The sequence below is a fragment of the Haliotis cracherodii genome, unplaced genomic scaffold, assembly GCF_022045235.1.
Source record: "Haliotis cracherodii isolate W230 unplaced genomic scaffold, xgHalCrac1.p SCAF_10, whole genome shotgun sequence".
NCBI classification, from domain to species: domain Eukaryota; kingdom Metazoa; phylum Mollusca; class Gastropoda; order Lepetellida; family Haliotidae; genus Haliotis; species Haliotis cracherodii.
This window is the reverse complement of record NW_027266265.1, coordinates 1,897,495-1,915,043: the sequence shown is the minus strand read 5'-3', so window position 1 is coordinate 1,915,043 and position 17,549 is coordinate 1,897,495. Positions and strand designations below refer to the sequence as shown.

Genomic DNA, 17,549 nt, shown 5'->3' with positions numbered 1-17,549 from the left:
TGACGATAATTATATTGTGTATATGCATTGATAACGGTATCGACGGCATGGAGATTTCATCCTTATCCAGACTTCTCAAAGGCTGATATATATGTAACATTCGCCGCAACAGCAATTGACCCATTAGCGACAGTTGATTTGACATATTCCAAATCATTTTAGTGAGTTTATTATTACACATATTCACCACTCTTGCGTTAATCATAATATCCTTTTCATCATGTACACCCATATTATACAATTTCAACCCATGCTTGTCGAACGGGAGGTATGGCTAGATGACTTGGTTGATGCATGTCATTGATCGATTCACTAGATTTTCTGGTCCAGACTATATTATTGACAGACCGCCGTCGTATAGTTGGAATATTGCTGAGTGCGACGTTAAACAAAAATCGAAGAAATATTAAACATCGGGGCTAAAGAATAACAAGTCCGAATAATCCGAATAAACTGATTCTATTGGGCGTGAAAGTCCAAATAGCAGTGACGATTATATGAATGGATCATTGAAAATCAGTGATGACACCAGGTGTTCTCGAAAGGGTAATTATGTCCAACAGTTCATCTAAATCCAAATACTCGGACATTTGGAGACAATGTGATGGCATCATGTGTCAGGGGAATCATCTTTCGTCAGGTAGATGACAGCTGTAGGTCCCGCATTGAGGTAAGGTGAGGTGAAATGGAGTTTAACGCCGCGTCCACGATGTTTGCACCATGTGTGTGGCTGCTTGTACTAGTCCGGACTAATGCCGATTTTATTGTGCTAGCCCACTGAGATACCATGCCGCAGTTTGACATGAATACCCCACTCAGACACAGCATGTCGACTCCGAGCCGACCAGTCCTTATTTTAGCCCCAAGCCGAGCGCCAGACAGGGTAACAACAAGTGCCATCTTTTAATGTCTTTTGGTATGACGCGGCCGGGAATCGAACCCCGGGCCTTCCGCTCTTCGGGCTCTACCAATAGACGGTACCAATACCACAGAGGCGGTCACATTATTGAGGCACACGTCAGAAACTAGCAAAAAGAATAAAAGCGACAAAAAACTTGCCATGATCATGATTTCATGTCTGCTAGCTGCACTTAAGGGTTCCGATTATGGCATATGTATGTGTTTATTTAGGAAATAAGCGACGAGTGGGAGTTGTTTATCGTACAATAAAATACTGCAGGGAGAATAAACCATACGGGGCGCATTTCTTATCGTCGTTTCTTTCTGATATCAGGTATCAAGATTATATACAGACTCTTTAAGCTTTAAAAATATTTCCCAGTTAATATTGATGACGCCCTGTATAGAATCCGACCTCGGAAATGTCGAACAAGTCAAGTTTACTAACAGGTGGGTTAAATTTGGTATTTTCCGTGTATTCTCACAATCCTCACGTCAATTATCTGTATCTATTCTCCCAACACTGATTGTCATATCTCGCCCACTTTGGGATGCGATTGTTCGGCCGCTGCGTTTATCTGTGTATCCCAGCTACATCCATGGGGAACAACTGACTACACACTTCCCTATCTAAAATAACGTCGTCCAATATGGGGAACAACTGACTACACACTTCCCTATCTAAAATAACGTCGTCCAATATGGGGAACAACTTACTACACACTTCCCTATCTAAAATAACGTCGTCCAATATGGGGAACAACTGACTACACACTTCCCTATCTAAAATAACGTCGTCCAATATGGGGAACAACTCACCACACACGTCCCTATCTAAACTAACGTCGTCCAATATGGGGAACAACTTACTACACACTTCCCTATCTAAAATAACGTCGTCCAATATATAACGTCATCAAGTTGCGAGAGCATTTCTTATTCAGAAATGACGTCATGATAGAACATTGTTTTATCGTGAAATTAACTACGCTTCGTTCTACATTGTTCTTTGCGATTTAGCGCGTAGCTATCTTATATGAATCAAGTTCATATAGCGCTGATACCTGTTCGCTAAAAAAATATATGAAATTGCAAAAATGTAATGCAACTGGCATTAGGTTTTTGTTTATTTAAAACTTCAGTTGAATTGTTTGATAGGCATTACTTAGAAGTTGACGGATGACAAAGTAGACACAATTTATGGATAACAACTTCTTTAATACTGTAAAGGCGACGTTTCGGTATAGAACCTTATATCGTTGTCAAGCAAGACTGTCAGAATTTCTTTTACAATCATGCCGTCATCAAATATTCTCGGTGAAGGTACGAGTAATCATTTTTCACAAAGATAAATCTATTTTTGTATTACTTGATTGTTGACAGACACTGAAAGTAGGCCATTACCTCCTGCTATAATAATCGATTGGCAAAGCAAAGCTCACATAAAACTGCTTTTCGAACCAATTAAAATCTTGCGACGTATTATCTCTCGCCGTTAACTTCAAATCCGAAACATATAAGTGTTATGATTAAGAGGTAAGACACACACAGTGTCTTTATTCCGAGGAGATGCTGCAATGATACCAGGGATAAGTCACGCAGTTACCGAGCATTAGATTTAGATTGAAACGTCGTTGTTTGTTTCTGTTACCTTAATGATTTGTTTCGCAGTTATGTCATCTATGTATGGATATTTCAGTGATTTCGATTTTCCTGGAGTCATGTTTCTGATGGTGTAATTCTGTATTTGTGGAACACGGGCAGAAACTGGGGGAACAGGGGCAGAGACTGTAGGACAGGGGATAACAACAGGATGAACAGGGGTAGAAACAGGAGGAACAGTGTAGGAAACTGGTGGAACGGGGGTAGAAACTGGAGGAATAGGGGTAAAAAACAGGAGGAAAAGTGGTGGAAACTGGAGGAACGGGGGTAGAAACTGGAGGAATAGGGGAAGAGACTGGAGGAACAGGGGTAGAAACTGGAGGAACAGGGGAAGACACTGGAGGAACAGGGGCAGAAACTGGAGGAACAGGGGCAGAGACTGGAGGAACAGGGGTAGAAACTGGAGGAACAGGTGAAGACACTGGAGGAACAGGGGCAGAAACTGGAGGAACAGGGGTAGAGACTGGAGGAATAGGGGTAGAAACAGGAGGAACAGGGGAAGAGACTGGAGGAACAGGGGCAGGGACTGGAAGGACTGGGGTAGAAACTGGAGGAACAGGGTTAGAAACAGGAGGAACAGGGTTAGAAACTGGAGGAACAGGGGTAGAAACAAGAGGAACAGGGGTACAAACTGGAGGAGCGGGGATAGAAACTGGAGAAATGTGGGTAGAAACAGGGGGAACAGGGGTACAAACTGGAGGAATAGGGGTAAAAAACAGGAGGAACGGGGTAGACACAGGAGGAACAGTGGTGGAAACTGGGGGAACAGGGACAGAGACTGCATGGACAGGTGTAGAAACAGGAGTAACAGGGATAGAAACATGAGGAACAGGGGAAGAGACTAGACTAACAGGGGTAGAAACAGGAGGAACAGAGAAAGAGACTGGAGGAACAGGGCAGAGACAGGAGGAACAAAGGTAGAAACTGGAGGAATAGGGGTAAAAAACAGGAGGAACAGGGGTAGAAACAGGAGGAACAGGGACAGAGACTGCATGGACAGGTGTAGAAACAGGAGAAACGGGTGTAGAAACTGGAGGAACAGGGGAAGAGACTGGTAAAAAAGGGTTAGAAACTGAAGGAACAGGGGAAGAGACTGGAGGAACAGGGGCAGGGACTGGAGGGACTGGGGTAGAAACAGGAGGAACATGGTTAGAAACTGGAGGAACAGGGGCAGAAACAGGAGGAACAAGGGTATAAACTGGAGGAGCCGGGATAGAAACAGGAGAAATGTGGGTAGAAACTGGAGGAACTGGGGTAGAAACAGGGGGAACAGGGGAGGAAACAGGAGGAACTGGGGTAGAAACAGGAGGAATAGAAGTAGAAACTGGAGCAACGGGGATAGGGAACAGGGGTATACTGGAGGAATAGGTGTAGAAACTGGAGGAACAGTGGTAGAAACTGGAGGAACAGGGGTAGAAACTGGAGGAACAGTGGTAGAAACAGGAGGAACAGGGGTAGAAACTGGAGCAACGGGGATAGAAACTTCTGTTTTAACAACAAGTATATAAAATACATTCTATATGAACCGTGAAGAATCGGGGTTGAATAGGTCTTCAGCAACCGATGCTTGCCGTAAAAGGCGACTATGCTTGTGGAAAAGGTTGACTAAAGGGATCGGGTGATCAGGCCCGCTGATTTGGTTGATGTATCCCAATTGCGTGTCTCGATGCTCATGATGTCAAAAACTGGATTGTCTGGTCCATACTCTATTATTCACAGACCGCCGTCATGTAGGTGCGGCGTTGAACAAGACAAAAACAAACAAACATTCTATAAATACTTTCCGTGAATTTTCCAATTTGAATTGATATAAAATGTGGAGGGTATTTCCAAATTTGACGCATCAGTGACAAAGATTATGTCTGATGCATTTCCCTAGTTTGACTTGTACCATATGTTTCTATGTTTTGTTCAGGTTAACATTTGCAGGTGTTTGTGACGGGTCTGTTCCATGGATGTACAATACTGGTGTCTGTTCCATGGGTGTACCATACTAGTGTCTGTACCATGGGTGTACCATACTGGTGTCTGTTCCATGGGTGTACCATACTGGTGTCTGTTCCATGGGTGTACCATACTGGTGTCTGTTCCATGGGTGTACCATACTGGTGGCTGTTCCATGTGTGTACAATACTGGTGTCTGTCCCATGGGTGTACCATACTGGTGTCTGTCCCATGTGTGTACCATACTGGTGGCTGTTCCATGGGTGTACCATACTGGTGTCTGTTCCATGGGTGTACCATACTGGTGTCTGTTCCATGGGTGTACCATACTGGTGTCTGTTCCATGGGTGTACCATACTGGTTTCTGTTCCATGGGTGTACCATACTGGTGTCTGTTCCATGGGTGTACCATACTGGTGTCTGTTCCATAAGTGTACCATACTGGTGTCTGTTCCATGGGTGTACCATAGTGGTGGATCACGTCCGGACACGTCAGACCGTTAATGGTAACATGTTTGGGCAACTGCGTGAGGACATCAGGGACAAACCTCACGGAAAACACACTAAAAGTGTTGTTCAACCAGAGTAAAACACCTGTGCACAAGTCCGGTGTTGCCATGGCTGAAATGCATGACCGTGGCCACAGACTCATTGAACACATTCGTATTCTCCAGATTCGGCACCGTCTGGTTCCACTTCTTCCCAATCTGGAAGAAAGAACTGTCTGGCAAGCATTATGCAAATGATGATGACGTCATTATTGCTGTCACAATCTTTTTACACGACCACGAGGAAGCAATTTACACCAGGGCAATGCAGACACTCGAGCGTCATTGGCAGAAGTTTGGGGACCACGGAGGGCACGTAAAGCAGATGCTATCAAGACCATCAGCGCAATCTACCTCTGAAGGAATACAAATATTACAAATGAACGTATGATCTCCAATCACACTTACCAGTTATAAGCAATCAGTTGGAAAGCATATGGCTGTGAATACGGTAGGACTAACAGATAACACTGTCTGGGCCCCATGGAGTGAGCCCAACACTTTGGCAGCAGGTTTGTTTGTAAGCTACAACTGTGTGACGGCGGTCTGTAAATAATCGAGTCTGGGTCAGACAATCCAGTCATTGATACAATGAGCATCAGTCAGGTAACCTGACCAGCTGATCCCGATAATGTTATCTTACGACCAGATTAGGTTGCTGAAGACCAATTCTAAACCAGGTCTTCACGGGGATGGTAGCAAGTTCGTCAATTGAAGGGAAGTTAGGTGTATATTACTTTCTGTTCTGTATTACGACGATGTATTCACCGTTTTATAAAATCACGGTACCTGTTGCGTGTACAATTGCCAAATGAATATATCGTCCATCTCATGATAGCTTCGGTAGAGACCTAGTGCAAAAGAAACACATTAACGAGTGATGAGTTTGTTGCTAATGGTCCTAACATGTCGTCACAGCTAATCTATGTTCTCTGTTGTACGACATAGTCATTGTACCAACTGAACCAGCTAAGTGCAGCAATTCTGAACAAAGGCACAATTTTCATTTTTTCCCATTGTTTCAAAAAAGCACCAATGCTTATATTGACGCGGAAGAAACAATAACAGGACGTTGCACTCTTTCCTGACCTAATAGAGTGGTCTGCTGGTCTGTTGATATGACTTCTTCCAGCTGTAATGGAAACGTACAAAAGATCACCCAGCTTCTTAATTCCCAACCGATCAATATAGTATTTATGTACTATGCCTCCAAATCTATGACCCTTTGTTGTCATTTACTGGAAAACGTAAAAGCTTTGTAACTTCATCTCATTGACGTAAATGATGGAATGGGTTCCATCTTGAGCCGTTTAGCCAGGTTCACACAGTGCCGGTTGTCTCCCGTTTGAGATCAGACAGCGCTAGAACACGAAAAGTGAAAAAATCGGATTACTATCCTCAATGATCTGGAATGTCTTATCATTGTCTGAACGCAGTCGTATACGGTCGTAATTTTAATCGGGAATGGTCCTACCAAAGACGGCAGTAATAATCCTGAATGAGTAACTGAGCCCTCAACAAAGACACCAACCATCTGTGTATGACACTACAAAGACACCAACCATCTGTGTGGTGATGCTGATTGTTCCCGTTTACATTATAAACATATTGGAAATCTTTACACTGGCACTAGTTACCTGCACACTAGTTTGAAGCTTCCGTGCACGGTGCCACATCAGATGGAAAGACGTATGCAGCTCCTAGTGGCAATCGCTCTTCTCTCTGGTGAGTGTTTTGACACTGAATATTGTAATGGTTGTTTGTTTATCAAATTCAGTGTAATTGAATTTAATATTTGCAGCCACTGTGCAGGCATAATGATAGTTAGATGCTTTGAGACCTACGTTAAGGTTGCCTTGTGGACATTTTCAGATTAGTTCCCGACTTCGTAATGAATACACGTGTTCATTTACGCATTGTCACCTTTCAAATGAACTTCATCATGAATGAATACATATGTATTGCGTTTCTTAAAACGATTATGGTGTCAACAAAGTAACTCGTGACTCTTCATACTGCAATCAACCCGAAGGTCGTGTATTCACAGGTGACTTTTATATTTATTACTACACTAACCTTCGTCGGTTATACAAATATGGGCCAAAATAGCGTGAACGGCCTGAGCAATCAATTGGGATCACAACTTTATGATTGCAATAGATGCTGTCTAAGCGTATGCTAAAACATGGGCCAATAGAGAAAACGAACCTGATGAATGTCCTTCAAAGTGAGTTAAGTCAGGGCGTCATGTTGTCATGGGTAGAATGCACAAACTGAAAGAGGAGACAGAAGAGGCGTCGTCCAATGTCTGACAGTTATTCCCACTGACAAGGCCTCAAGTAACATAACCAAAATAATCCAAAAGGCCCTTTCTCAGTTATCTGAACTGACTGTGTGTAGATATAACATTGCGGAATAATAATTACTTGAGATGTTGTGTCCAGCTGCAGGTGCCCGTTCTGAGTCTCTGACAGGCACGACATATTACATCTACACGGACAAGAGGACATGGAACGAGGCAAGGTCTATCTGTGAGTCCGAAGGAGGGCGGTTGGGCATGTTTGATAACAATGCCACATTTGATGCACTGTTGGCTTACAAAGACACCGAAGCGTCCTGGGAGATAAACATGTACGTTTCTACATCTGTCAAAGATGGATTTATTCCATACATAATGGAATTCCTATTGCATTGTAACGAAAGAAATACGATTGTTATAACTTTTTAAAAGAGGGGTATTGAGACCTGTAATTCTATCTTCGTTGTGTTCTTTTGTTATTTCTGTGAATAGAAGTGTTTGTTTCTCTTAGATGAGAATAATTGATGCGTGTGAGGTTGGGTGTGTTGGTGTGTGGATATGTTGGTGGGCGTGTGGATGGGTAGGTGTGTGGGTGGATCTGTTGGTAAGTGTGTGGGTGGATGTGTTGGTGAGTATGTAGGTGGGTGTTGATGGTGTGTTGGTGGGTGTGTGGTGAACATGTAGGTGAGTGTTTTGGTAGGTGAGTAGGTGGGTGTATGGGTGGGTGTGTTGGTGAGTATGTGGGTGGATGTGTTGGTGGGTGTGTGGTGAACATGTAGGTGAGTGTTTTGGTAGGTGAGTAGGTGGGTGTATGGGTGGGTGTGTTGGTGAGTATGTAGGTGGATGTGTTGGTGGGTGTGTGGTGAACATGTAGGTGGGTGTTTTGGTAGGTGAGTAGGTGGGTGTATGGGTGGGTGTGTTGGTGAGTATGTAGGTGGGTGTTGATGGTGTGTTGGTGGGTGTGTGGTGAACATGTAGGTGGGTGTTTAGGTAGGTGTGTATGTGAGTGTGTGGGTGGGTGTGTTGATGGTGTATAGGTAGGTGTGTTGGTGGATGTGTTGGTGAGCATGTAGGTGGGTGTTGATGGTGTGTAGGTGGGTGTTTTGGTGGGTGTGTTGATGGTGTGTAGGTGGGTGTTGATGGTGTGTAGGTGGGTGTTGATGGTGTGTAGGTGGGTGTTTTGGTGGGTGTGTTGATGGTGTGTAGGTGGGTGTTGATGGTGTGTGGGTGGGTGTTTTGGTGGGTGTGTTGATGATGTGTGGGTGGGTTTGTAGGTGGGTGGATGATGATGTGGGTGGGATGATGTATACGGTTTTTGCCTCGGATGACGATATTCTTCCTCACGTTTGTTTCTCAGAGAAAAATATTTCTGGATTGGATTAAACTCCGCAGCCGTCAATACCAAATACCGATGGGACAGCTGTGAACCGCTGACATCCGACCACTGGTCAACCCCTGGGAGGGTGGAATCTGAAGATGAACTTTGCGTTGCAGCGGGCAGGGATACGTGCACGTGGATGCCTCAACACTGTGGAGACCGACTACCGTATGTATGCGAGAAGAACACAGGTAAGACACATTTCGTAAACATCTTACCCGATCAAAATCTGGAAACCGGGGTTTCAGTTATATCACGGCGTGTCAAATTGATGTGGGAGTATTTCAGTTATATCACGGCGTTTCAGTTCGATGTGGGAGTATTTCAGTTATACCACCCAGCGGTAAAAGACAATTGTCATCCCTTTGCCCTTCCCAAACTCTCCCTGTTTATGACCAATGGTTTGTCAGCCCCATTCCCGTGATCTTGCGTTTCACCAGTGTCAACATCCACGAGCTCCGTCACTGCAACACTGTTCAACGTCCTCTCCCACTCACTGAGTCAACACGTAATAGATAAATTGCATCTGATTCCATGGCATTTCATAGGCTAAATAATTTGGCGTTTATGTTTCGTAAGGGGAATACTGTTTGCTGATTAATCAATAATAGAGCTGAGCCATCGCAACAGCGGTCAAGCTTCCGAGATAGATCTAGGCTTGACACCAGGGTGAAAAGTGATCCTCACACAAAAGCTGATCTTGATGTAATGTCGGATGCAATATGTGAGATGAGACAGGAACCAGCCTGGTTCCCTGGGTATGCTGGGCACGTTCAATAATTCCGCTAAACCACCATTTCACAATGGGAAAAACGGGGCATAATCGGCGATATTTGCTTCATCAGATTTGCTAAAATAAAGATACCAGCAGTATTTCATTGACGTGGTTGATTAATTCCATGTATTGTGTATACGATTTCGTGATAACAGTGAGCTGACACGAAATATTAGCGCACATATCACTGTTGAAAATGGGGTGTGTGTCATTGTTTACATTTCACCGATGTGACGATGTGACTTTCGAGTCTCGAAACAGCTTAAATAATGTTTTCCTTCACTAAAAGTAACAAAGGGACGTTATTCTCGTGACATATACATTGCAAGAGCATTAATGAAAATGCTAAGAAAAAATTTTAACCACCCGTTCTAGCGGTTTTCTATAGTAAATACTTGGCGTGTCCGCCATGTTTGTCCGTCTGGTGGAGGTGGCCATTGTGCAGTCGTTGCCTAGGTCAGTGTAGCGCCAGCGCAGCATACCCAGGGAACCAGGGCGGACAGGAACGCGCCCGCTCCACTTGTACGGTCTAACCAGCTTCCAGCACTTTCTACACAGTGCCAGACCAGTCCAGTGTCACTTGAACGTCACAGAATATTTCACATGTTTCAAAATTATTGACATCCATCCATGCTCTTCCGGAAGTTTACAGATAATTCGAGCATCTAAGCAACAACTTCCTCACCACTGCTTACATAAAATAGTACTACATTCATGAGAACTAATCACTGTCCAAATACAATGCAGTGAACGTCGTCTGAATCTCAACAGAAATAATGTAATACAGTTGCAAAGGCGTGCGGTAGTAACCTCAGTCCCTGGGCTTGTCAGTCTATACTCACGCTGTCGGTGTCTGCCTCTGACAGTGTCAAATCAGGGCACAATTGCATAAATTTAAAAAGTCAAATAAGAACTTTAATAAAGCCAAATAAGGGTTTTTCATGGTAAAGTAAGGACTAAAACACAGTGAAAAAGGACAAACATTGTCAAATAAGGGCAAATTGTTGTAAGTAGTGATTTTAGAAATTGTTTCTGTAATCGTGGGTTATTATCAATATGGTGTAAATTTGAGTTACGTTAGTAAACAGACATGAACTTTCATTTTCATTTTGAGTTTAGGACTTCCACTGGGTATCACATTTTTTAACGATATATTTCACTGCCATATAACACTTTACGTATGTCGTAATTGTATTCCTCCGTGGCCTCTGTTACATGATATTAAGACACGGAACTCTACGATCTGCATCCTTGCTTCTCCAGGTCCATGCACGTACAACCTGACCAGTGGTCACTGTGATGACGGAGCTGACGCCCGGCTCACTGTCGAGTTGACGACCAGAAGAGGATGTCTGGAGAGATGCGACACTGAATACAGTAGTGGGCTCCCATGTTGGATGTTCGTTTACGAGAGTCCACACTGTCGGCTGTATTTCGCCAGAACCCAGTGGCAGTGTCTGGGATCCGCATCCGATGTGTCTGCTGATACTGGAATCAGGAGCTGCTTCACATGTGAGTGTTTGTTCCCGTGTAGGTGATGTGTAGGTGATGGATGCTGAGTAGGTCATGGACGATGTGTAGGTCATGGGCGATGTGGGGGTCATGATTGGTGTGTTGTCATGGACAACGTGGAGGTCATGGTTGATGTGTAGGTCATGTACGATGTGTAGGTCATGGGCGATGTGTAGGTCATGGTCGATGTGTAGGTCATGGTTGATGTGGAGGTCATGTACGATGTGTAGGTCATGGGCGATGTGTAGGTCATGGTCGATGTGGAGGTCATGGTCTATGTGGAGGTCATGGTCTTCAAGGCTTGGGATGTCACGAGTTTGTTTTCAAATATATAATAAGATACCGTGAAATCAATGTTCTCCGCGGCTGTTGCGTATTGTTATGCCGGATGAAGTTAATCCCATTAACCACATATACATGTATTATTATGTGTTGTTTTTTTTGCTGTTTAACGCAATATTCCAGCTACATGACGGCGGTCTGTTTGTGATCGAGTCTGGACCAGACAATCCAGTTATTGATATCAAGATATGAGCATCTATCCACCCAATTTGGATACGATGACATGCATCAACCAAGTCAGCGTGCCTGACAACCCGATCCCGTTAGTCGCCTCTTACGACAAGCAAAGTCGCTTTTTATGAAAGGCATGGGTTGCTGAAGACCTTTTCTAACCTGGATCTTCATATAACCTTGACAAGGATCTGTTTTGTGTTTGTGTTTGTGTTTGAGCGAGGGTGTGGTTTGCTCATCCTCGGTTAGCACGTTTACTATAACTTCATCCATAGCACCCTGGACTCATGTGTCACGCAGTGATCTCGATACGAACGACACGGCGCTAATATAACCATGCAATCAAATTCGATCATGGGCGATAGACATTTGGTGCTAAGTTAGTTAGCCAGGTGGAGTTGATGACGTCATGGGTATTTATCACAATATAATGGAGATGATACACCGGCTAATCGATGATGATTTTCACGGTGAAGATATACGCATGGTTCGCATGTAATCATGTGTGAGTGATACTCTTTGCTAGTGCCTGTTATGTGTATTGTATGTAGCACGTTACATTGTCTGTAGTGTGTGTTATAGTGTCTGTAGTGTGTGTTATAGTGTCTGTAGTGTGTGTTATAGTGTGTGTTATAGTGTATGTAGTAAGTGTTATAGTTCTGTGGTGTCTTATAGTGTCTGCAGTGTATTGTAGTGTCCGTAGTGTGTGTTATAGTGTCTGTAGTGTGTGTTATATTGTGTGTTATAGTGTATGTAGTAAGTGTTATAGTTCTGTTGTGTGTTATAGTGTCTGTAATGTATTGTAGTGTCCGTAGTGTGTGTTATAGTGTCTGTGTTTTAGTGTCTGTAGTGTATGTTATATTGTGTGTTATAGTGTATGTAGTAAGTGTTATAGTTCTTTGGTGTGTTATAGTGTCTGTAGTGTATTGTAGTGTCCGTAGTGTGTGTTATAGTGTCTGTAGTGTGTGTTATAGTGTCTGTAGTGTGTGTTATAGTGTGTGTTAAAGTGTATGTAGTAAGTGTTATAGTTCTGTGGCGTGTTATAGTGTCTGTAGTGTATTGTAGTGTCCGTAGTGTGTTATAGTGTCTGTAGTGTATATTTTAGTGTGTGTTATAGTGTATGTAGTAAGTGTTATAGTTCTATAGTTCTGTGGTGTGTTATAGTGTCTGTAGTGTATTGTAGTGTCCGTAGTGTGTGTTATAGTGTCTGCAGTATGTGTTATAGTGTCTGTAGTAGGTATTATAGTTATGGTGTTTGTTATAGTGTCTGTAGTGTGTGTTATAGTGTCTGTACTGTGTGTTATGGTGTCTGTAGTGTTGTTGTAGTGTGTGTAGTGTGTGTTATAGTGTCTGTAGTGTGTTATAGTGTCCGTAGTGTGTGTTGTAGTGTCTGTAGTGTGTTGTAATGTCCGTAGATTGTGTTATAGTGTCTGTACTGTGTGTTATGGTGTCTGTAGTGTTGTTGTTGTGTCTGTTGTGTGTGTTATAGTGTCCGTAGTGTGTTATAGTGTCTGTAGTGTGTGTTGTAGTGTCTGTAGTGTGTTGTAATGTCCGTAGATTGTGTTATAGTGTCTGTACTGTGTGTTATGGTGTCTGTAGTGTTGTTGTTGTGTCTGTTGTGTGTGTTATAGTGTCCGTAGTGTGTTATAGTGTCTGTAGTGTGTGTTGTAGTGTCTGTAGTGTGTTGTAATGTCCGTAGATTGTGTTATAGTGTCCGTGGTGTGTTAAAGTGTCGATATTGTGTGTTGTAGTGTCTGTTGTGTGTGTTATAGTGTCCTTAGTGTGGGTTATAGTGTCCGTAGTGTGTGTTATAGTGTCTGTAGTGTGTGTTATAGTCAGAGACAGTTATGCATTACCTCAAATTCCTATTTGCCGAGCCCGAGGGGTATTCTCGTTGTAACGACGTTCGCTCGATTCCCCACGTGGGTACAATGTTTGACGCTAACTGATGTGTCAACCGTAATAGGGCAGGAATATTGCTAAAAGCGGCGTAAAATCATACACATTCATTTTTAATGCATCACGTACATATATTATCACTTCCAACCATGACACTGCTGAAGGCAAATGATGTTACATTCAACATTTCTAATTCACAGTTTCTTTCAATGAATCGACGACACAAGTCTCTGATGATGACAGCAACTTTCCCGTCATCAGCTGCGACCTAACCACAAATACAACAACATCCTTAACCACGGCAACTACAGCTACTTTGATTGCGACACAACCCGTCCCTCCTGCAGCAGAAACTACTACACCGTCTACACAACAAACTACCACTCAGTCTACCTCAACAAGTAACGCCCTGCCAATGGCACTAGCAAACACTCCGACTACCACGCAAACCACTATTCAGAAGATCACGACATCGACCACAACATCTACCACTCTGCCTACGACGACAACGACCACTGAACCTACCACGAAGAGTAATTCTCAGCACAATAAATATCCAGACAATCAGCCTAGCACACAAGCTAAGACGACTCAATCTACCACGACGACGACCACTCAACCTACCACGACAGAGACCACTCAACCTACCACGACAACGACCACTCAACCTACCACGACAGAGACCACTCAACCTACCACGACAACGACCACTCAACCTACAACGACAACGACCACTCAACCTTCCACGACAACGACCAGTCAACCTATCATGACAACGACCACTCAACCTACCACAACAACGACCACTCAACCTACCACGACATCGACCACTCAAACTACCACGACATCAATTACTCAACCTACCACGACATCGACCACTCAACCTACCACGACATCGACCACTCAACCTACAACGACAACGTCCACTCAACCTACCACGACAGCGGCCACTCAACCTACCACGACATCGACCACTCAACCTACCACGACATCGACCACGACATCGACCACTCAACCTACCACGACATCGACCACTCAACCTACCACGACAACGTCACCTCAACCTACCACGACTACGACCACTCAACCTACCACGACATCAACCACTCAAACTACCACGACATCGATTACTCAACCTACCACGACATTGACCACTCAACCTACCACGACAACGACAACTCAACCTACCACGACATCGACCACTCAAACTACCACGACATCAATTACTCAACCTACCACAACATCTACCACTCTGCCTACGACGACGACGACAACGACCACTGAACCTACCACGAAGAGTAATTCTCAGCACAATAAATATCCAGACAATCAGCCTAGCACACAAGCTAAGACGACTCAATCTACCACGACGACGACCACTCAACCTACCACGACAGAGACCGCTCAACCTACCACGACAACGACCACTCAACCTACAACGACAGAGACCACTCAACCTACCACGACAACGACCACTCAACCTACCACGACAACGACCACTCAACCTACCACGACAGAGACCACTCAACCTACCACGACAACGACCACTCAACCTACCACGACAACGACCACTCAACCTTCCACGACAACGACCACTCAACCTACCACGACAACGACCACTCAACCTACCACAACAACGACCACTCAACCTACCACGACATCGACCACTCAAACTACCACGACATCAATTACTCAACCTACCACGACATCGACCACTCAACCTACCACGACATCGACCACTCAACCTACCACGACAACGTCCAATCAACCTACCATGACAGCGGCCACTCAAACTACTACGACATCGACCACTCAACCTACCACGACATCGACCACTCAAACTACCACGACATCAATTACTCAACCTACCACGACAACGACCACTCAACCTACCACGACATCGACCACTCAACCTACCACGACAACGTCCACTCAACCTACCACGACTACGACCACTCAACCTACCACGACATCAACCACTCAAACTACCACGACATCGATTACTCAACCTACCACGACATTGACCACTCAACCTACCACGACAACGACAACTCAACCTACCACGACAACGACAACTCAACCTACCACGACATCGACCACTCAACCTACCACGATAACGTACACTCAACCTACCACGACAGCGGCCACTCAGCCTACCACGACATCGACCACTCAACCTACCACGACATCAACCACTCAACCTACCACGACAACGACCACTCAACCTACCAGGACATCGACCACTCAACCTACCACGACAACGACCACTCAACCTACCACGACAACGACCACTCAACCTACCACTGCATCGACCACTCAAACTACCACGACATCGATTACTCAACCTACCACGACAACGACAACTCAACCTACAACGACAACGACAACTCAACCTACAACGACATCGACCACTCAACCTACCACGACAACAGCCACTCAGCCTACCACGACATCGACCACTCAACCTACCACGACATCGACCACTCAACCTACCACGACATCGACCACTCAACCTACCACGTCAACGACAACTCAACCTACCACGACATCGACCACTCAACCTACCACAACAACTACCACTCAACCTACCACGACATCGACCACTCAAACTACCACGACATCAACCACTCAACCTACCATGACATCGACCACTCAACCTACCACGACATCGACCACTCAACCTACCACGTCAACGACAACTCAACCTACCACGACATCGACCACTCAACCTACCATGACAACAACCACACAACCTACCACGACATCGACCACTCAACCTACCACGACAATGACCACTCAACCTACAACGTCAACGACCACTCAACCTACCACGACAACGACCACACAACCTACCATGACATCGACCACTCAACCTACCACAACAACTACCACTCAACCTACCACGACATCGACCACTCAAACTACCACGACAGAGACCACTCAACCAACCACAACCACCCAACTTACCACGACAACCCCCACTCAACCTACCACGACAACGACCACTCAACCTACCACAACAGCCACCACTCAACCTACCACGACAGAGACCACTCAACCTACCACGACAGAGACCACTCAACCAACCACGACCACCCAACTTACCACGACAACCACCACTCAACCTACCACGACAACGACAACCAAAACTACCACAACAACCACCACTCAACCTACCACGACAACCACCACTCAACCTACCACGACATCGACCACTCAACCTACCACGACAATGAACACTCAGCCTACAACGTCAACGACCACTCAACCTACCACAACAGCCACCTCTCAACCTACCACGACAGCCACCACTCAAACTACGGCACAAACTATCACGCACCCCACTGTTGCTTCTTCACCAGCAGTGCCTGCGGCAACATCCCCACTCGATATCGGTAAGTAACTATGGTGTGAAATCTCTGCCAGTAAATCGAACCGTCTCCATATACAGTAAAATACGTTTATAACGAACACGCTTGTAACAAACTGACGGATATAACGAACTTAATGTTTGGTCCCGGCCATTTTCTGTGTAGATGTTGTATATATGCTTATAACTAACTACGGTTAGTGGTCCATTTGAGTTCGTTATAACCGTAGTATACTGTATTTTCTAGCACTTTTTGTCTAATGAGATAAAACGAATATAATCCACTTAAACAGCACTTTTTCTCTGAGCAAAGTCTGATTACATCAATGGAAAGAATACAATCAAATTAATTGTATGCGTCACGGTGTACCTGGTGTGGACAAAGGGAAGTATGCAGAATTTTATATGTAAGTGAAAGTTGAAGGAGAACTGTTGTTAAATTTGATTATGTCCATTTAACCATCACTGATTCTTGGAACAGTTTGTAGCTGGGGAGTTTTGTGTAAAAATGAATTGGTTCAATGAAGACAAGGGAACAAAATGAATATGCAACCACATGACACCTACCATGTTTGATATTTTATCGCTAATTTAAGATATTTTCAGTTGAGACTCAAACATAAAATAAAGTCAAATGAGAGGTATAGTTTTATGTGTATATGTGTGGCGGTGCTATCAGGTTCATCCAGCGGGTTCATCATCTACAGTAAACTACGTTTATAACGAACTGACCTATATAACAAACTTAT

At 44.3% G+C, this 17,549-nt stretch overlaps 1 protein-coding gene across 1 annotated transcript; it reads left to right on the top strand.

Moving 5' to 3' along the window:
• The first annotated feature begins 1,322 nt into the window (after positions 1-1,322).
• LOC139444519 (mucin-2-like) lies at positions 1,323-16,833 on the top strand. Its single transcript, XM_071225452.1, has 10 exons — positions 1,323-1,350; positions 2,798-3,224; positions 5,181-5,233; positions 7,499-7,685; positions 8,711-8,922; positions 10,770-11,018; positions 13,631-14,728; positions 14,782-15,735; positions 15,833-16,049; positions 16,224-16,833. The coding sequence occupies exons 1-10, from the start codon at positions 1,323-1,325 to the stop codon at positions 16,831-16,833; spliced, it is 4,035 nt and encodes a 1,344-aa protein (XP_071081553.1).
• Positions 16,834-17,549: the final 716 nt, after the last annotated feature.

Coding starts and splice junctions, on each gene's coding strand:
- LOC139444519 (XM_071225452.1), top strand. CDS start 1,323: ATGTCGAACAAGTCAAGTTTACTAACAG. Junction 1,351..2,797: donor CAAGTCAAGTTTACTAACAG/GTGGGTTAAATT, acceptor GGTAAAAAACAG/GAGGAAAAGTGGTGGAAACT. Junction 11,019..13,630: donor AATCAGGAGCTGCTTCACAT/GTGAGTGTTTGT, acceptor TCTAATTCACAG/TTTCTTTCAATGAATCGACG.